This window comes from Martes martes (assembly GCF_963455335.1).
Source record: "Martes martes genome assembly, chromosome: 8".
Taxonomy (NCBI): Eukaryota; Metazoa; Chordata; class Mammalia; order Carnivora; family Mustelidae; genus Martes; species Martes martes.
In genome coordinates this window covers 90,719,601-90,744,961 of record NC_137895.1, presented here as the reverse complement: position 1 = coordinate 90,744,961, position 25,361 = coordinate 90,719,601, and the positions used below count along the sequence as shown (strand labels likewise).

At 36.7% G+C, this 25,361-nt stretch overlaps 1 protein-coding gene and 2 pseudogenes across 3 annotated transcripts; 1 reads left to right on the top strand and 2 right to left on the bottom strand.

Annotated features, from left to right (window-relative positions):
- Window positions 1-11,114: 11,114 nt before the first annotated feature.
- LOC308347513 (large ribosomal subunit protein uL1-like) lies at window positions 11,115-11,756 on the top strand (annotated as a pseudogene). The gene has a single exon. The product of its transcript is annotated as a large ribosomal subunit protein uL1-like (transcript).
- A 3,051-nt stretch (window positions 11,757-14,807) lies between these two features.
- On the bottom strand, window positions 14,808-15,746 carry LOC308347468 (olfactory receptor 6C3; the record flags this gene model as incomplete). Its single annotated transcript, XM_080810943.1, has 1 exon — window positions 14,808-15,746. One exon carries the CDS (start codon window positions 15,744-15,746, stop codon window positions 14,808-14,810), a length of 939 nt encoding a protein of 312 aa, XP_080667069.1.
- A 6,893-nt stretch (window positions 15,747-22,639) lies between these two features.
- On the bottom strand, window positions 22,640-23,533 carry LOC308347505 (olfactory receptor 6C1-like; annotated as a pseudogene). Its single transcript has one exon. The product of its transcript is annotated as an olfactory receptor 6C1-like (transcript).
- Between the last annotated feature and the right edge of the window lie 1,828 nt (window positions 23,534-25,361).

Sequence of the window (25,361 nt, the reverse complement as noted above, 5' to 3'; positions counted from 1 at the left end):
TATACACACTACTTAAATAAGGTTACCCCATTTAAAATAATGTTCGGGAGACCCCCTCCACTCTGCCCATGGCTATAAGAGGTTGCCCTAATGGAAATGACTGACCAGTCTGTACTCCAGTCACTGCAGGCCCTACGTCTGTCTTAAAAAGAGCCCACGCTGGGATCTGAGCTGCCTACACTGAGATAGAGACGGAAATAAAACCTCATCCTTACCAACCCAGAGACTTGGTTTGGATACGTCTCCACCAAATGGAAAACTTGGAGCCTCGCTGAAAGGAACCATTCACTGTCATCCTGACCACCCCCACGGCAGTAAAAGTAGAAGGCATTAGGGCCTGGACTCACGCGTGTCACATCAAATGAACCGAAAACAAGGACACCTCCCAGAAATGGGAGCCACTGCCAGTGGACCCCACTAACTGTGGACTAAAACTAAGACTCAAAAGGGTTTCATAACTTGGTCACTTTTAACCCTGTTCCTACTCAGCAGCTACGAGGGGACACCTCATCAGCCTAAAACAGCCCAATAGAAAATCAGAAAAACAGCGGATGGAACAACACTCAAGGTTAATGACACCTCAGGTCAGCCTGTTTTCACCCTCAAGAATTAGCTGAAGAGTCAAAGAATTGACTAATCTCCAAAGAAAAGGGGGGAATGTTAGGGCCAATTTAATGTTAAAACCTGTTTAACTATTAGGGCCTGCTTAGCCAGAACAACTCCATATTGCCTAGGTAGCCATATTGTTGTTTACATCCATGGACTTCATTCCAGGAATAAGTGCCCCAGTAGTTCCTGGTATGGTTCTGAGTATCGATTCCGGGAGTAAATGCCTTAACAATAGAAGCCATGTACCTTGGGTCTTTGGTTATGCAGTATAAAACAAGGCTGTGAGATTGGGAGGGGGTTGCTCTCTTTGGAGGCGGCCCTGGCCAGTCAGTCTGACTTCTAATGCTTGGCATAGAATAAAGCTCTACATAACTTTCACTTTGTCTCAGTCTCATTCCCCTGGCCAGTCAGTCTGACTCCTAATGTTTGGTATAGAATAAGGCTTTGCATAACTTTCACTTTGTCTCAGTCTCATTCCTTTGATAATGGACCCCAACAGATGCTCTTTATCCTCCATTTATTTGAGTTCTTTCCAACTCTCCTCTTGTGGTTGAGTTCTAGTTTCAAAGCATTGTGGTCTGAAAATATGCAGGGAATGATCTTTACCTTTTGGTACTGGTTGAGAGCTGATTTGTGACCCAGGATATGATCTATTCTGGAGTATGTTCCATGTGCACTAGAGAAGAATGTGTATTCTGTTGCTTTGGGATGGAATGATCTGAATATATCTAGAAGTCCATCTAGTCCAGTGTGTCATTTAAAGCCTTTATCTCCTTGTTAATCTTTTGTTTAGGTGATTTGTCCATTTCAGTGGAGGGGTTGGTAAAGTCCCCTATATTATTGTATTATGGTTGATGTGCTGCTTTGATTTTGTTATCAATTAGCTTGTATAATTTTCTGCTCCCATGTTAAGGGCATAGATATTTAAAAGTGTTAGGTGTTCTTGGTTAGACCCTTTAAACATAAAATAGTGTCCTTCCTCATTTCTTATCATAGTCTTTGGTTTAAAATCTGATTTGTTTGATATAAGGATTGCCACCCCAGCTTTCTTTCTTTCTTTCTTTTTTTTTTTAGATTTTATTTACTTATTTGACAGACAGAGATCACAAGTAGGCAGAGAGGCAGGCAGAGAGAGTGAGGGGAAGCTGGCTCCCTGTTGAGCAGAGAGCCATGTGGGGCTCAATCCCAGGACCTGATCATGACCTGAGCTGAAGGCAGAGGCTTTAACCCACTGAGACACCCAGGCAACCCCCAGCTTTTTTTGATGTCCATTGACATGGTAAATTGTTTTCCACCATCTCAGTTTAGATCTACAGTTGTCCTTGGATCTAAAATGAGTCTCTTGCAGAAAGCATTTTGATGGGTCTTGTTTTTTTATCCAATCTGATACCCTGTGCCTTTAATTGGGGCCTTTAACCCATTTACATTGAATAACTATTGAAAGATATGAATTTGGTGCCATTGTATTGCCTGTAAGGTGACTGTTACTGTATATTGTCTATTCCTTTCTGATTTATGTTACTTTTAGGATCTCTTTTTGCTTAGAGAATCCCTTTCAATATTTCCTGTATTTGCAATTTCATTTAGTTTTTGTTTTTCCTGGAAACTTTTTATCTCTTCTTCTCTTTCAATGACAGCCTAGCTGGATATAGTACTCTTGGCCACATCTTTTTCTCATTTAGTGCTCTGAATATATCATGCAAGTCTTTCTGGCCTGCCAGATCTCTGTGGATCAGTCTGCTGTCAATCTAGTGTTTCTACAATTGTATGTTATAGATTTCTTGTCCCGAGCTGCTCTCAGGATTCTCTTTGTCTCTGACACTTGTAAGTTTTACTATTAGATGATGGGGTACGAACATATTTTTATCAATTTTAAGAGGGGTACTCTGTGTCTCCTGGATTTCGATGCTTGCTTCCTTCCCCAAATTATTGAATTTCTCAGCTATAATTTGCTCCAATATACCTTCTGTCCCTCTCTTTCTTTCTTCTTCTTCTGGGATCCCAATTATTCTAATATTGTTTCATCTGATGTTATTACTTATCTCTTGATCCCCTCATGATCCAGTAGTTGTTTATCTCTCTTTTTCTCAGCTTCTTTATTTTCCATTATTTGGTCTTCTATACCATTCATATTCTCTTCTGCCTCATTTATCCTAGCAGTTAGAGCCTCCATTTATGATTGCATGTCATTAGTAGCCTTTTTGATTTTGACTTGGTTAGATTTTACTTCTTCTATTTATCCAGAAAGGGATTCTCCAGTATTTTCTATGCTTTTTTCAAGCTCAGCTAGTATCTTTACATCAGTTCTGACATCTTACTAATGCCCATATTAATTAGGTACCTGACAATCAGTACTGCCTCTTGTTCTTTTTTTTTTTTTTTTTTGAGGTGAGTTTTTTCATTTTGTCATTTTGTCCAAAGAAGAATAGATGAATGAGAACAAGAGAACAAACTGCTAAAATAGTAACAACAACCCCAGAAAAATATACACTGAATAAATCAGAAGAGACAGGAAACCAGGGGAAAAAGAAAGGGGAAAAAATAGAGTATGATCAGGCTGGTGAACAGAACAGAGGCACACAACTAGATTTTGGGTGTACTTTGGTCTGTTAGAAGAAATTGCCTCCCAAAATTTTAAATAAAGAAAAACATATATATACAAAAAATAAGGGAGAGACTGTGACTATGACTATGAGAGACTATGACTGTAAAAATGAAAATTAAAAAGACTTTAAAAAAGGAATTGATAAGATAAGATGTTGGTTGAAATAGGAAAGAAGAAAAATTCAAAAGAAATAGAAAAAAAATGAAAATTAAAGAAATTAACTTTGAAAGAATAAAGAAACATGGGAAAATTTTTAGGTGTACAGTTTATGCCATCAAGTATATTCACATTGTTGTGCAATGATCATCCCTATCCATCTCTAGAACTTTTTCATCATCCAAAACTGAAACACTGTACCCATTAAAAAATAACTCTGCATTCTCCCCTGCCCCCCAGCAGAGTTTGCTACCACTGTTCTACTTTCTCTCTGTATGAATTTGGCTATTCTAGTTTCTTCTATAAGTAGAATTGTATAATATTTGTTAAAAAAAAAAAAAAGGAATCATAGGACAAAGGCCATGAAATTTATGTGCTGTATCCCTCTAGCACTGGAGTTTTGGAGTTCTTATTGATTGGTAAACTTGGTCTTGGCTGGATATTCTTGTTGATCTTCTGGGGGAAGGGCCTGTTGCAGTGATTCACAAGTGTGTTTGCCTCAGGCAGAATTGTACCTCCCTTTCCAGGGGCCGGGTTTAGTCATCTGCTCTGGTTTGCTCTTGGTAGCTTTTGTTCCCTGAGAGCTTTCAATGCATCTTTGGAGGATGAGAATGAAAATGGTGACCTCCCATTCTCTGGCCCAGAGGAGCTAAGAACTCAGGGCTCCAATCTTCAGTGAGCCCTCAGACAAAAGTGGTCAATCACTCCTGTCTCCCTGGTCTCTGGCCGCACTCCGTGCTTACCCGGCCTGTGACCAAGCTTTTGTATCTCTGGCACATGGCCCTGTTTGGAGTTTCCAAACACAGCAGATTCCTACTATGAGCTCCCATGCCTTTCCTCCCCAGGGAGGAAGGGGAGTCTCCTTGGATCTGTTGTTTGCTGGGTCCCTGCTTGAAGAATAGGGGCCCTACTGTGCTACAGATCATGGTTTAGGGTAACCCAGAGCTTACAGAGCACTTCTTGGCTCTGCCTTTGCAGCCAGCTTCCCCACTATGATACTTGGGAGCTCTGTCACACTCAGGCACCCCTGGTCTTTCTGTGACCCTGAGGGTCTTGAGACCACACTGTCCCAGTGAGGGTTCCATACCCCCTCTTGCTGCCCTCTCCCCCCCTCCCCCACCGCTTAGCCACTGGACTGACATACCTCAGTGGAGTAGGATTCTAAAAGTTCTGATTTTGTGCTCTGCTCACTTGGTGTTTGCAAATTGTGCTCTGCTCACTTGGTGTTTGAAAATTGCCTCAGATTCACTTCTCTGCACATCCTACCTTCCAGGAAGTGGCCGCTTTTCTATTCATAGGATTGCTGCTATTCTTTTCCTTGATCTCCTGTTGAGTTTGTAGATGTTCAGAGTGGTTTGATAGCTATAGAGCTGAATTCCTGGGACCAGAGGAAAATTAGGTCTCCTACTCCTCTGCCACCTTGCTCCCAATCAGTTTTATTAATTTTTTTTTCAAAGAATGAGTTCCTGGCATCATTGATATGTTTTATTGATTTTTTCTTTTTGGTTCTATATCATTTTTTTCTGCTCTAATCTTTATCATTTCCTTTCTTCTACTGGCATTAGGGCTCATTTGTTCTTTTTCTAGCTTTCTTAAGTATGAATTCAGATTGCTTATTTGAGTTTTTTCTTTCATCATAAGTAGGCCTGTATTGGTGTGTACTTTCCTCCTAGAACCACTTTTTCTTTTTCCCAAGGGTTTGGGCTAATGTGTTATCATTTTCACGTGTGTGTGTGTGTGTGTGTGTGTGTGTGTGTGTGTGTGTATTTCCTCTCTAATTTCCTGATTGACCCATTCATTCGTTAGTAGGATGTTCTTTAGCCTCCATTCATTTGCAGTCTTTCTAAATTTGTTTTTGTGGGTGACTTCAAGTTTCATAATGCTCTGGTTGTTTAATATGCAAGGTATTATCTCAGTATTTTTGTGCTTGTTGAGGCCCAATTGTGACCCAGTATGTGATCTATTCTGGAGAATGTCCATGTGCCCTTGAAAAGAATGTGTCTTCTGCTCGTTTAGGATGGAATATTCTGAATATATCTGCTAAGTCCATCTGGTCGAGTGTGTCATTCAAAGCCATTGCTTCCTTGTTGATTTCTTGCTGAGACCATCTGCAGTATGAAAGTCCCCTACTATTATGGTATTATTATCAAGGAATTCCCTTATGTTTGTGATGAGTTTTTTATATATATTTTATATATTTGGATTCTCCCAAGTTCGGGGCATAAATATTTATAATTGTTTGATCTTCTTCTTGGATAGACACCTTTATTATGATATAGTGCCCTTCTTTGTGTCTTGTTACAGTCTTTGATTTATCTGACATAAGTATGGCTAGTTTATCTGCTATCATTATGGTTACTCTGGCTTTCTTTTGACATCTGTTTCCATGATAAATGTGTCTCCATCCCCTCACTTTCAATCTGCAGGTACTTTAGGTCTCAAATGAGTCTCTTGAAGGCAGCATATAGATGGGTCTTTTTTTTTTTTTTTTAAATCCATTCAGACACCCTAAGTCTTTTGATTGGAGCATTTAGTCCATTTCCATTCAGAGTAATTATTGATAGATATGAACTTAGTGCCATTTTATTACCTGTAAACTCTTTGTTTCTGGAGGTTTTCTCTGTGCCTTTCTAGTTTTTGTCACTTCTGGTCTTTCTTTTCCAGTCAAAGAGTCCCCCTTAATATTTCTTTCACAGCTGGTTTAGTCGTCATGACCGCCTTTAATTTATGTTTGTCTGGGAAACTCTTTAATTCTCTTTCTATTCTGAATGATAGCCTTGCTGGATTGAATAATCTTGGCTGCAGATTTTCCACATTGGGTACTTTGAATACACATGCCACTTTCATCTTGTCTGCCCAGTTTCTGTGGAGAGATCTGTTGCTAACCTTATTGGTCTTTATAAGTTAGGGACTTCGTTTGTTTTACTACTTTCAGGATTTTTCTCTTTATCTCTATATTTTGCAAATTTAACTAGAGTGTGTCTTGCTGTTGGCCTTCTTTTGTTGATTTTAATGGCAATTCTTTGCGCCTCCTGAATTTGGATGTTTGTTTCTTCTCCCAGGTTAGGGAAATCTTCAGCTATAATATCCTCAAATAAACCTTTTGTCCCCTTTTCCCTCTTTTCTTCTTCTGGGACTCCTATGATACAAATGTTACTACCTTTGATAATATCAGTGAGTTCTCTAATTCACGATCTAAATTTTTCTTTCCCTCTTGTGCAGCTTCATTATTTTCCATAATTATATATCAGTTATTCATTTCTCTGCTTCTTCCATCCTTGCAGTCATTACGTCCAGTGGGTTTCACATCTTAGTTTTTTCATTTTTCATTCAGGCCTGACTAACTCTTAGCTTTTCTATCTCTGTGGTAGGGGCCTCCCTGGAGTCTTGTATGCTTTTCTCAAGCACAATTAATATCTTTATGATTGTTGCTTTAAATTCTGGATCAGGCATATTACTTATATCTGTTTCAGTTTGATCCCTGGTCCTGACCTTTTCTTGTTCTTTCTTTTGAGATGAATTCCTCCATCTTGGCTTTTTGTCTAGGCCTCTGTCTTCTGTATGTTACAAAAGCTTATGTTTCCTGCTCCTGATAATAATGGTTTTATGAAGAAGAGTTCATATAATGCCCATGTCCAGTGCTCCAGGATGTGTCTCTGGTTGTGTGCTGTGTGGACTCTGCTCCTATGTTTTGGCAGCTCTTTTCCTCAGGTCAGTCCTCTGCAGTGTTTCTCCTTGCCTCCAGTGGGGAATGTCTGGACCTTTTCCAGAGTGTGGTTGAGTTTTAACCAAGTGTCTTCTGGTCTGCTTGCTAAAAGAGACCTGAGGCTACTTCCACTAGAGCTGAAGCTTTGCAGAACTCTAGTCGGTAGATGTGCTGTGTGCAGGGGTTTGTGCTGGTCGGAGGGGCCCACTAAACTTGTCCTAAGGCACACTTGCTCTTGAAAAGTAGTACTAGTAGATCACAGCAGGAGAGGACTTGGCTTAAGCAGGTTAGGTTTCCAGTGTTGGTACTGTGTTGCTTACTGAAGTTGGTTTATGCTATGGGGCACAAGAGGAAAATGGCACCAGCCCACTCCTTTTCCCCGGAGAAGAGGGTCCACGATTGCTTCTCCCACAGAAGCACTTTCAGAGGAGCAAATAATTCTTCCTGTTGCATCACTGACATTTTTCAGTTTGCTGAATTGACACTGTCTCTGGGTGACTTGCCTGCCTGGAGTAGCACAGTGCTCATTGGCCTATATATGAGACAGGCCTGCTGCCTTTTAAAATTTCATGGTGTGGCAGGACCTGCACTGGTTCTTTGGGAAAGGGTCTTTCCACTCTGGGACTGATACTGTCATCTAAGATCATTTTAAGAAATGCTTAACTGTCCAGACACCTGTCCAAGTGTGTAATGTCTCATTTGTTCTCTATATCCTTCAGAGGTTTCAGAGTTTTCAAAAGGAATAATATTTACTCCTAATCAGACAATTAATTTAATATGTTAATGACCTTACTAAAATTCTTTACCTACAAAATTCCTGGCAGGGAATTATTTCACTTTCCATCATCTGTCCTTTTTGTGGTCAGAAGATATGCATTTTTTGGGCTTCTGCCTTTATATGCTGGATGCTAACTTTCACTCTATAAAATTCACATTGGCCAAAACTGAAGCATAAGGTAGATCTGCTCAGTGTTAAGACACATGAAAGAAATTGTTTTAAATTTTGTACAGGAATGATTACATGGTGTGTTGATATTGACCGTATTAAAATAATCATTGAAAGATATTTAGATAAGAACACAAAACCATCATGTGGTCCTATGAGTCACCAATTATTTGTGTTATAATAAACAAAAATATGTGAAACTCTTATGAAATTGTAGCAGTTTTAAAAATGTCTTCATTTATGTATTTCATATAAATTGTGTGGCTTAATTTTATTCACATATACCATTGTGCATAATTGAGATTACTTGTATAAAGCATAAATTTACCCTATTAACGCAAAAATGTATTCCTGAAAGAAAGTATTAAAGACATATTTTATGGTAACTATGACTGGCTTAGACAATGTCACTTTTAATAGCTTCTTTAATTTGTTCAAACATAAGTGCTTTGAGATTTTTCAAGTGTCTTTGCAATCTGTTTCTCCTCTGCCATCTTGTATTTATAAACAAATACTTGAAATATTGAAAATAAAGAATAATTCCAGGAGCTTCTGTAGAATTTCACACAAAGGGCATAGATAAACTCGTTTCTACACCTTAACCCAACTTTCACTAAGGATCTAAGGTCCCAAGTTATCCTATGTATTGGCACTTAAAGAAGTATTATTTTAACACTTACAATGAAACAAGTTATAGTTAAAGTAAGGGTTAATACAATTTCTTTCCAAGCTTGGTGGGCAAGTTGATATGGATCTTAGTAATGTTAATGATTCAAGTTAGCCATAATTTTATCTGCTTTTTTAACAATGGATGCAGGGGATTAGTTGAATGGATAAACAAAAGGTACCATGGAGTTTTGTGTTCTCAAGATGCCAGCATTAACCTGTAGTCCAAATTAGTACATAATTTAGATACAATATTTCAGTGATAATGGCCTGAAATCAGAGCAGGAAAATAATAGAAGAGTTTAAATTTTATAACAGTCCATAACTGCACAAGGACAAGAAACTTAACAGTTGGGTAACAGAGTAACAATTTGTCAATAGCAACAGATTAATTTGTGAATAAGTGATTTTTTTCTCTAATCTTAGGGAAAATATTGAAAATTCATTTTGTTGATTTAGACTGGGGCTGAAGTCTCTATCCTTATGCACCATAAGAGATGTCAGGCTTGCCTTTACGTTTTGTATCTTCCCACTGAATGTTGACATAGAACACCTGACCATGATTAGAATCATTACCATTTATTCATTCAATAATTACTTTTTAGATGTTTATTATGTGTTGGGCAAACTTAGTTTTGGAGAATACAAAGATGCTAGTGACAGCCGTATGTGTAATTTTCTTCTTACAGCAAAGGGTAAGAATTCTACATTATTTTAGAAATCTCAGATTCCTTTTCTCATATCTAATACAAGGAACATACCTTCCACCCCACTCGTCTTCTGTTCACTGCAATGATCTGAGAAGACATCTCTAATATTTAATTTATATTCATTATTTAAGACATATTTAATTTCTGCTATAACCAGGATGCAGGTGAGTAAGTGCCCCTTGCTCTGGTGTTCCAAAGAGACCAGGTTTGGCCACTCACTGCTGACAAAATGCAAAGGCAAAGAAATTCATAGTGGTGAAACAAAAAAGGAATTTATTTCAGTGACACTAGCACCAGGAAGAGAGTGGACTAGCATCTCAAAGACTGTGTCCAAGTGCCAAAGTGCCAAAGTCCTCCCAGACTTATACAAGGGAGATGTGGGAAATGTGATTTGGTAGCGGCAGGCAGGCAGTAAATTGAAATTGATCATTGTCTTGGAGATACTCTTGTGGAGTCTTGCTGACTGGAAAGTTCTTATGGCTTGAGAGGTTAATTTCAGCTCCCATCCTAGAAAACCCAGTCACAGAAAATTATTCAAACAAGGTATAAGAGGAGAGCAATAATAATTTCAAGCAGGGGATATCAACAATTTAGATAGGAATAGGCTTTTTGAGATCTCCATCCTTTTGTTGATTAATTTAACAAATATTTTAGTAAATGACGGCACTATGGTCAGCCCTTTGGTAGGCAATAATGAACAAAGTATCCCATTTTCCACAAAATGTTCATAGTCTGTGAAGATCTAGCATCGAGAAAGATGACATTCCAGTATATGGTGAAAATTTCTAATCATATTGATAAGCATACTGTACCATGAGGCTCATGTAATCCTATTTGACTATAAATTACAGCAATACAAAGCCAATTTTATAGATGGAGCAAAGAGGGCAATGAGAATTTGAGGACTTTAGTGTTGGAGATCTACCGTCAGACAGAGTGGTATAGGCCATGATGAACACCAAAGAGATCTGATTATTTAAGTATACAAAGACTTACTGTGACTCAAATCAGACTGATGGAGAATGACTAAGTATTATCTATCAGTGAGAGAATCAGTTGTTAATCCCATATTCTATGGTTATGGCCACGGTTGTTGTTGTGGATAACTCAGTGCTCAATCCAAAAATGACAGAAACTCTTGCCAATGAGAGATGATATTATCATACAGGCATATGTTACATCTGAGATTACCAGTGGAAGAGTTTGGGATACTAAGCTTCTTTAGAAAGCAATTTTCTGCATTTAAGTTTAGGGATTAAGTTTAATTCCAAAAGAGTAGTTGTCTTCTGAATTTTTAATTTCCTAAGATATGTTATTTTGGAGAGAAATCTCCATAAGCCAAACCTGGCATTTTAGATGAGCTTATTTAGTACTCTTGTGAAGGAAGGGCTTTTGTGGAAAAAATAGCAACCTATTCTGACATTCTAAGATTTTTTGGTATATGTTCATGTTGCAAGATTTCTCACCTCCCCCAGCAATTGGTACAATGGTTTCTTTGAGGGGCACAGCATTGATCTGAATCACTGTTCAGATGCATATTGGCCATATATACATTCTTTGTTCCCTATGAATATCTGTCTTATTCTTTAAAAGGATAAGAAAGCATATTCATTTAAAGGGATTGTTAATATCTTGTGGGGGGATAGGTAAAATGTTAAACAGAGTTTGAAACATATAATGTTGCTCTTTCATCTGGTTTTTGTGTCATGAGGCACCATGAGCAGCAAAGTCTCCAAGTGACACCCTGTACTGGTGGTGTGGGAAGTCTTGAATGGGAATCAGTGCCAGTGTCAGAAGTTTCTGGAGATGGTAGAGCTGCAAATCAGCTTGAAGAACTACAACCCACAGAAGGACGAATGCTTCTCAGGCACATTCAGGCTCAAGTCCACTCCATGCCCCAAGTTTTGGGGGACCAGCAGCACTGTGATGAGTCCATGATTGTGGATATTCCCCACATAGACACTGAGACACTGAAGAAACTCAACAAGAATAAAAAATTAGTCAAGAATATGACTAAGAAGTGTGATGCCTTTTTGGCTTCAGAATCTCTGACCAAGCAGATTCCACAAGTTTTGGGTCCAGGCCTGAATAAAGCTGGCAATTTTCCTTCCATTCTCAACCCACAATGAGAACATGGGGCCCAAAGTGAATGAAATAAAGTCCACAGTCCAATTCCAGATGAAGAAGTTGCTATGTCTGGCAGTGGCTGTTGGCCACATGAAGATGGCAGATGATGAGCTTGTGTGCAACACCCACTTAGCTGTCAAAGTCCAGGTGTTGTTGCTCAAGAAGAATTGACAGGAGGTCTGGGCTTTATACATCAAAAGCGTCATGGACAAGCCCTGGCACCTGTACTGAGGCACACCTCGATACACCCTAGTGCTAACGTTAAAAAAAAAAAAAAAAAAAAAGAAGAGAAAATGTAATATCCATATGAGGAACACTAGTATTGGTTTTATAGCATAACTTTTTTCTGTGCATAATGAATTGAATCAATAAAATCAGCTTCTCATGGAAAGCATAAAAGAGAAGTAATGACTCCTTTTTGTTTTTTATTTCTATCCACAGTATTCCCATTCACTTTGCTCACTTTAATAACTGTCATTTGCAATCATTATTCTCTTTGCCTGGGATATCCGTTTAATTATATTTTTTACTTTTACTTTTACTTGGAATTCTTGCAAATTATTGCAAATGCTGTGAGCAGTCCTATATTTTATATTCATATGACCCTGGGTATATGTTTTTATGAAAGATTAATTCCATACCGAAATGTCTACCTTTTTATCTGTTGCTTAAAATCTTATAAGGTGGAAATGGTCTGTTCTATTAATCCAAATGGCTAGTGCATGCTTCCAATGTAGTTGCTTTGAAAGTCTTTTCAGAAATAACATCTGAATGATTTTCACTATAAGAATTAGGAAGAAATTATAAGAGACCCTTAATCTCAGGAAACACCCTGAGGTTTGCTGGGGAGTGGGGAGGGAGGGATAGGGTGGCTGGGTGATAGGCATTGGGGAGGGTATCTGCTATGTGAGTGCTGTGAATTTTGTTAGACTGATGATTCACAGACCAGTACCCCTGAAGCAAATAATGCATTTTATGAAAAAAATGCATTTTTTTCATATGATGAAACAGCAAAGACAAAGAAGACACAGAATGTGGAGAGCTGAAAAAAAATCTTTTGATCATTTGTTCCTATAAAGCATTAAAAAGTACAATAGGTAAGAAAAAAAAGGAGGAAGAAATTATATTTGTGAGTTTCTTAATCTGCTTATAATAAGCTGTGAATATCCACATAATAGGTATTAAATATTGTTATTGGTTTTTCTTTTAGTTCACCTAGTTTGTGCATGGACTTAATTTGCCAAATATATCTCAGTGTTTCCTAATGTACATTGATAAATGCCTGAAAAAGTCTTAGAAATCTTGACTGTGGTCTTTGATATAAATTCCTTCAAAATAGATCTGAGATAATAATAGATATGGTTTGGTACCAGGTTAAATGGAGTGTAACATGAATGTAGGATCCACAATGCAGTTTGAGGGTAAAGGGAGGCTTGCTGGAGAGTCTTGGAGACTATCATAATCCTATTGTCAAAAACCCCTCTTACTGGGCACATGGTTGGCTCAGTAGTTAAGTGTCTGCCTTCCACTCAGATCATGTTTCCAGGGTCCTGGGATTGAGCCCCACATCAGGCTCCCTGCTTGGCGGGAAGTCTGCTTCTTCCTCTTCCACTCCCCCTGCTTGTGTTCCCTCTCTCACTGTGTCGCTCTCTGTCAAATAAATAAATAAATAAATAAATAAATATTTTTTAATTCTTACTGAGGAAATAGTGTGACTTTTTTTTAAACATATGTGATAATGACCAAGAAACAAAATAAAGGTGAAAATTGAGATAACACCCAAAACAGACAAGGTTTCTGTTATGCATGTGACTTTAATGTTAAAAAGTATCAACGTTTAGCAATTATTGTGAAACTGACACTAATTGTGCTAAGGCAGGAAAACTGACATTTTCTTTGACAATGATAACATTACCTGGCCAATAGGCTTCTCATGCTTAAGTTATTGCATTGATCAAATTAAATTTTAATTTCATGTAGTTTTTCTCCCCCACTAGAATCTGAGATAAGTTAGAGCAAGATTCCTCCTTCTTCATCACTCTATCCCCAAAGCCTGCCATAAGTAAGAAAAGCCTGAATAAACTCATTAAACATTATAAAGTCCTTTAATGTAACAATCCTAATATTGAACATGAGCTTTTATTCATAAATTATTACAAGTGAAAGTCAGGGTGAAGATGAAAGTAACCCAACTAGTCTGGGTTTTGAGGTGAAAGGAAAGTGACTGAAATGCCAGTTCTGAAAGCTGCAATCTCTGTGCATTGAACTTTCAACCTCAATTGCATCATGTTCATTCACCTATAAATTGCAAACAATAATGTTTGCTTTCTAAGAAGTTTTGTAAAATAAATACTGCATGTGATTTGCTTAATACAGAGTAGAGCGTGTAGAATATTATCAGTAGATGTTATTTCTCTTCCGTACTTCCCAAAACCCTAAAGTCGGTTCTAGATGCCACTAATAAAGCTCGGTTCTCCAGAAAGGTGAACTTCCAGTGGTTTATAATAGTTTCATCCATTTTATATATTTGGTGTATTTTTACACTGTCTGTTCTTTGCCTATTTTTTAATTTTTGGAGGCATTTGCTCTGCCTAAGGAAAAATACCTCTGACTAAGAGAGATCAGTAATTAATAGCACCCCATAAAGTTGTTGGCAGGATTAAATATTTCAGTACAAAGAAAACAATAGCTCTAGAAGGTAGGAATTGATGAAAATTTTTATGTTATCTTCTACCCCCTTCTACCTCCTTTCTCTTCCTCCTCATTAGCATCATAATTATTATAAATGATGTAAATATTTTTTTAGTATGTATGAGCCTCTAATCTTTTAATATTTTAAAGTAGATATTTATATTTTATTCCAAGTCCTCTGGTGATTGTGTTTACTTGATTTCATGGAAATGACAAAGAGAATCAAAGTTTTCTAATAACATTCATTTCTATTACTGGGTAAGAATGAAAAGTTCAGAAATCCGCATCTATCCTGACACTCTTTCCATCAAACTAAATGCCCAGAGTCTCTTCAAAGGCAAACCACTATCATTCAAAATCATAATCATTAACCCAGATGTTTTACTGCATTGAAAAAAACACTTGAATTTACAGAAAATTCTGAAACAATATTCAGTTCATCAAATGTATTGAGTTCAATGATTAGGAACTTTAATATGGGAGTGGAAAAAAAGGGGATAATATATAACTCTAGTAAAGGAAAGGGAGTTTTGAGAAAGTGTGAATAATAGTATTTACAAGAACGTCATCCTTTTAATGCTCCTTACACTTTCATTTACTGGAGAAAATCATAACCTTTTGGATAGTATCCTTAAAAGCTTGCTTCACTTGCTGGTTCCTGAGGGTATATATAAATGGATTCATCATAGGAGCGACAGAAGTATTCAGAATAGCCACTCCTTTGATCAATGATGCCTTTTCTTTTGCAGAAGGGTTGGCATACATGAATATGCAGCTTCCATAAGAGATGGAAATGACAATCATGTGTGAGGAACATGTAGAAAATGCCTTTTTTCTCTGACTGGCAGAAGGCAGTTTCAGAATTGTTCTAATGATGAACATGTAGGACAAAATTATTAATGCCAAAGTGAAAAGCAGAATCACTATTGCAGTGTAAAAACCGATCACTTCTAAGAGCCATGTGTCTGAGCAAGATAATTGCAAGAGGGGAAAATAATCACAAGCAAAGTGATCAATGACATTGGAACCACAGTAATCTAACTGGAGAAAAAGAATAACTAGTGGGAAGATATTTAAAAATGCTGCCAACCAAGCACAAAAGACAAGTAAAATGCAGACTCTTTTGTTCATGATGGTTGTATAATGCAAGGGTTTACAGATGGCAACATAGCGGTCATAGGACATGGCAGTTAGAAGGTAAAACTCAGTTATACCCATGAAGATGAAAAAAAACAACTGAGCTGTACAATTATTGTATGAGATCGTCTTGTCTCTGGTGATAATTGTGCCCAGAAATCTAGGAATACAGACAGTTGTAAAGGATACTTCTAATACAGAGAAGTTCCTGAGGAAGAAATACATGGGGGTCTGTAGATGGGAGTCAACCAAGGTGAGAGTGATGATGGTCAAATTACCAGTGACACTTAATATATATGTGATAATTAAGAAGAGAAAAATCATAATCTGAAGCTCTGGGTCATCTGATAGCCCTAGAAGAATGAATTCTGTGGGTACTGTGCGGTTTTTCATTGCCGATCCTTTCTTCCCCCCTTTAGAACGGAAACTGTGTGTTCCCCTGTAGGACATAAAAAGTTAAAACCAGATTGAGGTTAGAGTACAGAATCTTAAAAGTATCCATGGTGATGAATAATCTATAAAACCCAGAAACAAATGTTTTCCTTCAGCAACTCTCCAATTTCTACTGGACCTCATATTCAAGTAATACATACTATTTGAAGTTAATACTGATTTCTTTTTGTTGAAAATGCGCTATCACAGGCCATGGATAAAAAAAAATCTTGTGCTAACATTTAAGCAGAAGCTATTTATTCTAATGTTTTTTTAAAATATTAAGATTCTAATTATTCTTGAAAATATTTAGCTCCTTTTTTAAAAAACATGAAAATACTCTAATTGACATTTTTCTTTTCCTCAATATTATAAAAACTAGTCTGCATTATGGATAATCTAAATACAGGGTTTGAAATCTCACACGGGTTACTTAGGCCCACCTCCACATTTTCTATTTGGAGACCTACATTGTTTAGGAAACTTTCACAAGGTTACACAATTAGTCACCATAGTAATCATCTCACTGTAGAATGTGCATGTTTATCCATGGGAACGTTTTGTTGGCATTCTCTCATAAATTACTTTCTTAAGGGTTTGGTTGATGCTATCACACTCTTGCCCTTTTTTTTTTTTTTGCCTTATTGATAAAAAGATCAGAAGGACAAGAAGGTAGCCTTCTGTTAGTAAATTAGTTGCCTAGAATAGTTGAAATCATTCAATGCATAATACTTTTTTTTCTTTTTTTTTTGTTTACAATAACGCTATGGAAAATGAACAAGTGGATGGTCAAAATAACATCAACTGGGAAGCAGATATTCTTTCCAGTTTTAAAAATAATCTCGTTTTTGTGACATAGTACATTTTTAAATTAGAAAAAAATGAACAATCTAATATTTATTTCTGTTTCTGCTTTAGGATTTTATTAATAGTCTCTTACTAGTAAGTAAGTATTTAATTTTTTTTTAAAGATTTTATTCATTTATTTGACAGACAGAGATCACAAGTAGGCAGAGAGGCAGGCAGAGATAGGGGGAAGCAGGCTCCCCGCCGAGCAGAGAGCCCGATGCGGGGCTCAATACCGGGACCCTGGGAACATGACCTAAGCCAAAGGCAGAGGCTTTAACTCACTGAGCCACTCAGGCGCCCTAGCAATTATTTAATTTTTAATATTATAATGGTTGTAAATCCACAAACATATATGCAAACATGATTTTTAAAACATTTAAGTAAAATGAAGATTCCATATATTATATTGAAGAATAAAAAATTTACTTACTTCCTGATTCTTCTTGATGATCTAGTCTCAAATTTTATCATCTGATTTGCTTAAACATTTACACAATTTCAGAGCTGGTAAATCGAGTTTGCAAAATATTTGGTTTCTACTGTGCTCTCAAAACAAGCATGTTGATTTAACTTTTTCATGGTTCTTAGGAATTATAATTCTCTTTGACTCACAATATCCTTCATTCCTGATACTGTAAAATGCTGACAACATTTTACTATAATTCAACTCATTCTTGCTTTTTGTCTCTCTCTCAAACTCCACATACAATTCAGTTACACCTAGGTTGACTAGTACTTTCCCATTTGCCTCTTTTCATATTACAAAACACTTATTTATCCAATCATTTTTCTTTCTATTCACGCAAACATTTAAAACCAATATTTTGTAATTCTATGATTATACATCTATAAAACCTAAGTAATATTTTCCTTAAGTTCATGGACTGCTATATTTTACTGCCAACTCTGTTTCGAGAAACAGAATATATGGAATGTTCTTCTCTATGTCTGCCATACAAATGGAACTGGACTTATTTTATCTGTGTCTTTTTGTTGGCCTGGGGGAATTCATTAAGTAAATAGAGTGCCAAGGAGAAGAATCATTAAAGACAGAGATGAATCATTTTTATAAATATTGATTAAGAAGTACAAAAAGCAAAATGACTCAGGTAAATAGACAAATATACAAATGGCAAGATCCTAAGTATGTGAAAGCTTGATTTAGAATTTCACTCTTCTATCGCTTCTTGGCCTTTTGGCTAAGATCAAGTGTAGAATTTCACTCTTCTGTGATTGCATAAGGAATCCACATTTTTCTTCCAGAAACTGGACTTGTCTTCAGTAGAATTAGTGTGCTGATATCTCTTGAATTTTGGCAACCTAGAGAAGAATTCTTTATCAGGATGAAATGGTGGAAAACACTGCTGTGGATTTCTAGTATGACTGATTGTCTTCTGAAATGGACAACCTCTTAAAGACTGATGAGGAGGTTTATACCTACATTGACCCTTTGAATTTAGGGAAGCCATTCCCAAGCCCCTCCCTAATGTGGCTTTTATTGCCTTTTGACTACTTTCTTCACTGTGTTATTTACTTCCATTAAACAGTTATTTATATTTGTGTGTATGACATCTTCTCATATTGATAATATTATGGATCAATAAAATAAATATCTGGAAAGCTGGCATTGGATATTTTGAACTTGTTTAATCCACAATTCCTTCAATGAGAGTTGTCATTTTTGTTCCTAGAAGGGTAATATGGTATAGAAATATAGGGGTGCCTTGGTGGCTCAGTGGCTTGGGCCTCTGCCTTTAGCTCAGGTCATGATCTCAGGGTTCTGGGATCAAGCCCCACATCAGGCTCTCTGCTCAGCAGAGACAATACATAGATGCTGAGATGTGTTGAATTTATAACTGCTACACATTAAAATAGGCATTGAAAATATTTATTCCAGATATTTTAGTAGAGATGGTGAAACTGATTCTCTACGTATGAAAATTCTATTCCTTTGCCTTTAGTTTTGTATCCAAATAGCAATTCTTTTTATATTTTACTCAGAGCTTTTATTGATTACCAGGCACTGACCATAAAATTATCTCATTTTTTCAAACAAGCAGACAATACAAAACCATCTGAGGTCCGTGCTATTATTATTCAGGTAAAGAAAGAGTCTGAGGCAGAAAGAAATTAAAGTGTCTGGTGTCCACCATTTGTGTGTTTGTGAGCAACACAGTCTTAAGTGACTCACAGGGAAAGGGAATGAATTTCTATCTCACAAAGCACTGCACTTCATGAAATATCCTATTAGACATGTTTCTTCTCCATATCTTTTCTCAAACTCCTAGATACTGGATTGTCTCTCTCTTTCCTCCTTGATCGCCCTCTCACTCTCTAACTTTCTACCCTTACTGCTTTATTCCTAGTTCCTAATAGCTGTTTAGCTTTTCTCTAGGCCTCAGAATAATTTACTTTTAATGAAGACTGATTACACCTGTTGCCCTCCTATCCACAAGCTAGTAGGCATCTGCTTTTTAATAATGTGTCAATTACCACCATGTATTCTGAGGTTGATGAGTGACTATGTTTTAGGTCAATGAAACACCGTTCAAGCTACCAGGTTTCACTCTCCTCAGAGAGTGGACGATGGATTTTAATTACAAATAATGGTTTGCTGTAACATGTTCTAAATCAAAAGATAAAATATATTAAATCAAATGGTTGAGGGATCCAAATCTTTTAAGACTTTCTCTAAAACCTGAACTGGCATATTACTTAATACTTCCAGTATGTATTACTAATCGTTTTCAGTGATATATTATCCAGCTCTTGTGGAGGTAAGACCCTCCACAAGATGTTGGTTGGCCTCCTATTTACTGACTACAATGATTTAATTGAGCTATTATTCTATAAGTCGAATTTTTAATCTCAGAAGTGTAATGATTGACAGATGATGTTGGACCTCATAAATTACTAGGAGTAACCCATGTAGTTATAAGAATTTTTTGTGTGTGAAAAAAATAAGGGCTTGCGTCATAGGAGTTCTTACCATTAGAAAGTTCCAATGCAAACCTTGACAAGAATTGTTCTCAATAACTTCATGAAAAGTCAATATACATCAAATAAATTGATTTTTGCATAGTTGTCAAAAGACCTAATGTAAAATAAAAGAGGAAAAAGAACACCAAATGCATTAGAAAATACTCAATTAATTATTCCTTTGTCATACAAAATGTCTAGGTATGATAAAATACGCATTTTATTTGATTACTGTTTTAAAAGCTAACTCACTGTTACGTACATTATTACATGTGTTTATGTTGGGTGAAATATTTAGTCAGTGCTCTGATTGTTATGACACTGAAATCATTCTAAATTATTCAAACGTATTTGTGTGTTCAAAAATATTTATCGAATGCCCACTACATGGCAGGTGCAAGTTCTAAGGGAGGAGAATTCATGATTCTGGTAAAAGTCTAACAACTGCTTTTCAGGGGGTGGAGGTGAGGGGCTGATCTGTAGAGCTGATCCTTTTCTAAGACGTGAAGTCTCTCACATGGTAGGTTTCAAGCTACTGATGTGAGCTTTCTGAATGCAGAATTGAGAAGACACAGCACAACTGGCTTTTGGGAAGCATCTAGGCAGGCCCTGCACTCTTCTGCGTGGACCACAGCATTTTGTCTGCAGAGGATACCGAGATCTCTGCTCTCCTAGGGTGAGGAATGTGAGAGAAAGCAGACATTAAGCAATGAACATGATTAATTCCTAAATTATAGGGTCTTTTATAAATTAATAACTATTTTGTAAAGGAAGAGAAAACTGAAAAACCTTGGAAGTGGGGGCTACTATAATTTTATGTAGAGAAATTGGGGAGGCCTTTAGAGGTGACATGCAGATATCTGGGAGAGGAGTGTGTCTGGTTTAAGTACCATCTAGTGTAAATACACTAAGGCCTTAGGAGGAAAAATCATGTGACTTGCTAAGAAAGATTTATTTGTTTCTTCCTTTCCAATATTAGTAAATGCATTGGTGCTTGTCCTGCTAGTCTCCTGGATAGAACATCCAGTATGGTACTGAACAAATACATTGATAGTGAGCTTGTAACTGAATTTTGTTAAAATGATTTTTCTATGAACAAAGTATATCATGAAACAAATAAGGTTTTGCATCATTTGCACCTAAATGAATTGTATTTGTAAGGTATTATATCAAAAGAGCCAGAAAAGGTATGAGAAACTTACAATCTTCAGTATTCATTATCAAAAAGAGCAGTTTAACATCAAGCATTTAAATAGAATACTAAGGGGCGCTGGGTGGTTCAGTGGGTTAAGCCTCTGCCCTCAGCTCAGGTCATGATTTCAGGGTCCTGGGATCGAGCCCCATGTCGGGCTCTCTGCTGAGCAGGGAGCCTGTTTCTTCCCACCCCCATGTCTGCCTCTCTGCTTACTTGTGACTTCTCTCTCTGTCAAATAAATAAATAAAATCTTTTAAAAAATTATTACACTACTAAGAAACAGTAAATGTATTCATATTTGGTATCTAGGAATATTTATGTCTTCAGGCTTTTTTAAAGAACTGATATGGTTTATGTGTTAATTAAGGAGTTGCTAGAAATAAGGGCTACTTCACGTTTTTCCATAAACAAGTGTGACTTCATAATTGCATTTTAAATTAATAAATTATATGGCACAGAAAATTTTAAACTGGGTACTTGAAAAATACTTTGAAACTTCTCAAAAAGAGTAAATATATCACCTTCTTAGTGATAGTTTTTTACATAGTTACTAAGTATGCTATCATAAGCAGAGGATAGTACATGTAATATTCCAGTAAGACTAAGTTATATTTACAGTTTTCATATAATAAAATAATAATAATGTTAAACGTGACAATATTTTTGAATTCCTTGAAAGACTGTTTCCTGGTGAAATCATAAAACAATTTTAACTCATTGATCTTACAGTGTATTTTTGCCTTTCTTTGATTTTTTGTTTTATTGTGAAAAAATTGGTATTTAAAAATATTTATAAGAAGGAAATGAGGTCGGTCTCATAGTTACAGAGTGGAAAGACTATCTCAAAGGAAAGGAAATGCATGAGAAAGGGGAACCCTCTTACACTGTTGGTGGGAATGCAAACTGGTACAGCCACTTTGGAGAACAGTGTGGAGATTCCTCAGGAAATTAAAAATAGATCTTCCCTATGACCCTGCAATTGCACTGCTGGGTATTTACCCCAAAGATACAGATGTAGTGAAAAGAAGGGCCATCTGTACCCCAATGTTTATAGCAGCAATGGCCACGGTCGCCAAACTGTGGAAAGAACCAAGATGCCCTTCAACGGATGAATGGATAAGGAAGATGTGGTCCATATACACTATGGAGTATTATGCCTCCATCAGAAAGGACGAATACCCAACTTTTGTAGCAACATGGACAGGACTGGAAGAGATTATGTTGAGTGAAATAAGTCAAGCAGAGAAAGTCAAGTATCATATGGTTTCACTTATTGGTGGAGCATGACAAATAATATAGAGGACAAGGGTAGATGGAGAGGAGAAGGGAGTTGAGGGAAATTGGAAGGGGAGGTGAACCATGAGAGACTATGGACTCTGAAAAACAACCTGAGGGTTTTGAAGGGGCGGGGTGGGAGGGTGGGGGAACCAGGTGGTGGGTATTAGGGAGGGCACAGATTGCATGGAGCACTGGGTGTGGTGAAAAAACAATGAATACTGTTACGCTGAAAATAAATAAAATAAAAAAAAAATAAAAAAAAAAAAAGAAAGTGATTGGAATTTTGATATTTGGACATATATCTACATATGTATATATGTCCTTCACAGTATTTCTCAAATATCCTCAGTATACTGCTGGCAATAGAAATACAAGCAATGAAACAGAACTCTAGTGAGACTATGTGGATATTCATATACCTTTGTGGGGCCCTGTTTCTTATTTACTTGTTCTTGATTATGTCTTTAATTTATGACAACACTTTTATCTTTTTTTATTTGCTTGAGAAAAATACAATCTTCCTTGCCCTGTCCATGAAGGCTCACTTGACTTGCTAGTTCCTTAGGCTGTAAATAGAGGGGTTCAGCATGGGGGCTACTGAGGTGTTTAGCACAGCAACTCCCTTGCTCAGAGACACTCTGTCTTTTGCTGCTGGATTAATGTACATGAAAATGCAGCTGCCATAGGAGATGGAGAAGACAATCATGTGGGATGAACAGGTAGAAAAGGCCTTTGTCCTCTGACTAGCAGAAGGAATCCTCAAAATTGTTCTGATGATATATATGTAGGACAGAATTATTCATGCCAAAGTGAACAGTAGAGTAAACACAGCACAGGAAAAACTCACTGTCTCTAGGAATTTTGTGTCTGAACAAGAAAGGTGTAGTAAGGGGAAATAATCACAGGTAAAATGGTCTATAACATTGGACTTACAGTAATCAAGCTGTATGAACTGCATGAGTAATGGGAATATGATTAAGAATGAAACCAACCAAGAGGCAAAGACAAGGAGTTTGCAGACTCTGGAATTCATGATGGTCATGTAATGCAGAGGCTTGCAGATGGCAATGTAACGGTCATAGGACATGGCAGCCAGGAGGTAAAATTCAGTGACTCCCAACAGAATGAAAAAAAACAAACAAACAAAAAAAAACTGAGCCATGCAGTCATTAAAGGAAATGGTTTTATCTCCTGTAATCAGGGTGCCCAGGAACTTGGGTATGCTGACAGTGGTGAATGAAACCTCTAGCAAAGAGAAATTTCTGAGGAAGAAATACATGGGAGTCCGGAGGTGGGAATCCAGCAGGGTAAGGGTGATAATGGTCAGGTTCCCAGTGATGCTGAGCATGTAGGTGATGAGCAGAAAGACAAAGATCACCCCCTGAAGCTGTGGGTCATCTGACAATCCCAGGAGGATAAACTCTGTTATTTCTGTGTGGTTTTTCATTTCTTTTCTTCTTTTGTGTAGAGTAGAGGAGAAAACACAAACAGAAGGATTAGAGAAAGGGGATTGCATATGGGAAGCCGCTGGAATTTGTCTCTGGAAGTAAACTAATTTAATTTAGTTTAATTTAATTTAATTAATTTAATGTAAGAGAACTTTAAGACAACTTAATAAAAGTAGGTGACATGTTTAAAGTAAGTTTTTACCATGTGCCACACTCTGTGTTTTCCATAGAATGTTTCTTCATAAAACCTTTATTTCCCTGATTGGGAACTGATTCTAAAAAGATTTAAAAAAATCTTATCTGCATTACATGCCCTACATGAGAAGAACAGGAATTTTAACCCAGGTTTTTCTGAATATTTGATAACTGGAATAGAAATGCTTCCTGTTGACTCTTCAGAGTTACTCCCTGAAGGACTCCCTTCCCATTGAGAAAATCTTTGTCCTCTTCCAACACAAATTGTCTCATTTCCTCATTTCTGTCACCTGAATTAGGTGTATTATTACTTAGTATTATTAGTATTAGTATTAGCATTATGACTTAGAAGTATAACATAGAAAAGATGGTATGTTTGGAGGGAGGTCACTCAAATGGGGATGTGACCAAAATTTGAAAGTCAGTGAAGTTCAATTTTTAACATTGTGACAAAATTCCCAAGTTTTCACTCTGGTTCACATTCTTCTTTTCCAACCTCCTATGCCTCATCTGAAGCCACAGTTAATGAATTCTTTGACACGATGTCCTCCAACTTTAGAGAGCACAGAGTTGACAGAAGGCACGGTAGAAATTTAGCAGGTCGATCTACACATTCATGGGCTAAAGAAACAATGTATTTATATCTAAAATTATTTGATAGAACATTTTTTCCTTCAGAGTTTCTTCTATCTAAATGTTGTTGGTATTATTCTTTATATATGAATTCTGCTTTCTATGCCATATTATAATTTTATATTTTTCCTTTTATCTACATGAGTATCCAGTTATAGAAGCTTCATTATGTCAACACCTTGGAGTATAGGATAAGACAGCCCATGAAATCCCTCTATATTCTTTTACTGAATAATAATAACAATAATAATACGATGCATTTTAAAGTGAAGCTAAATTTTTCTCAGTAAATCAAACCAGTCTATTATCATATCCCTCATTCTGTGCATTCTCACTAAATAGTAAAGTGTTCAATTCAGAGTCATGAAGGAAGTTTTGCAATAGGATATTTAGTTTAAGATGTAGAATTATTGATTACTGGTATATAATACATCATAATACTGTGAAGTTTCTTGATCTTTTTTTTCCCCTTACATGTCTGAGTTCTCTTTTCACTCACTTCACACTGTTTAGCAAAAAAATATTGCTGTTGGTTATTTAAGGTAAATTCTAATGCTACTGGGAAAGCATGTCAAAGTCACAGGAAATGAACATTTCTTTTGCTGTTTCTCAGGACTGGAGGAAGCAGGCGGAAGAGCTTTTAAACAGACATCACAGTGATATATTTTGTAATCAAATCTATGGCAATTCAAGTGTATGATCGATATTTCGATCATAAAAGTCATTGTTCTCAATGAACAATCCTCTATATTTAACACTGTGTGTACACTCTTTGATCTGTAAGTTATTTCTTCTTCTGATGTTTTTGGCAGAGTGATGAAAAATATATCCAAGACTCTAAAACATCATTTCAAGCTTTCCTTCCAAACTACTTATCCACGTTTCTTTTACACAGTCACATGTAACTTATGTTCACAAGATTTGTAGTCCCATTTGCTCCTTCTTTTTAGTGGATTCTACTCTGTCATGGATATCTAATTGTTGGATCAAGTGTGTCAT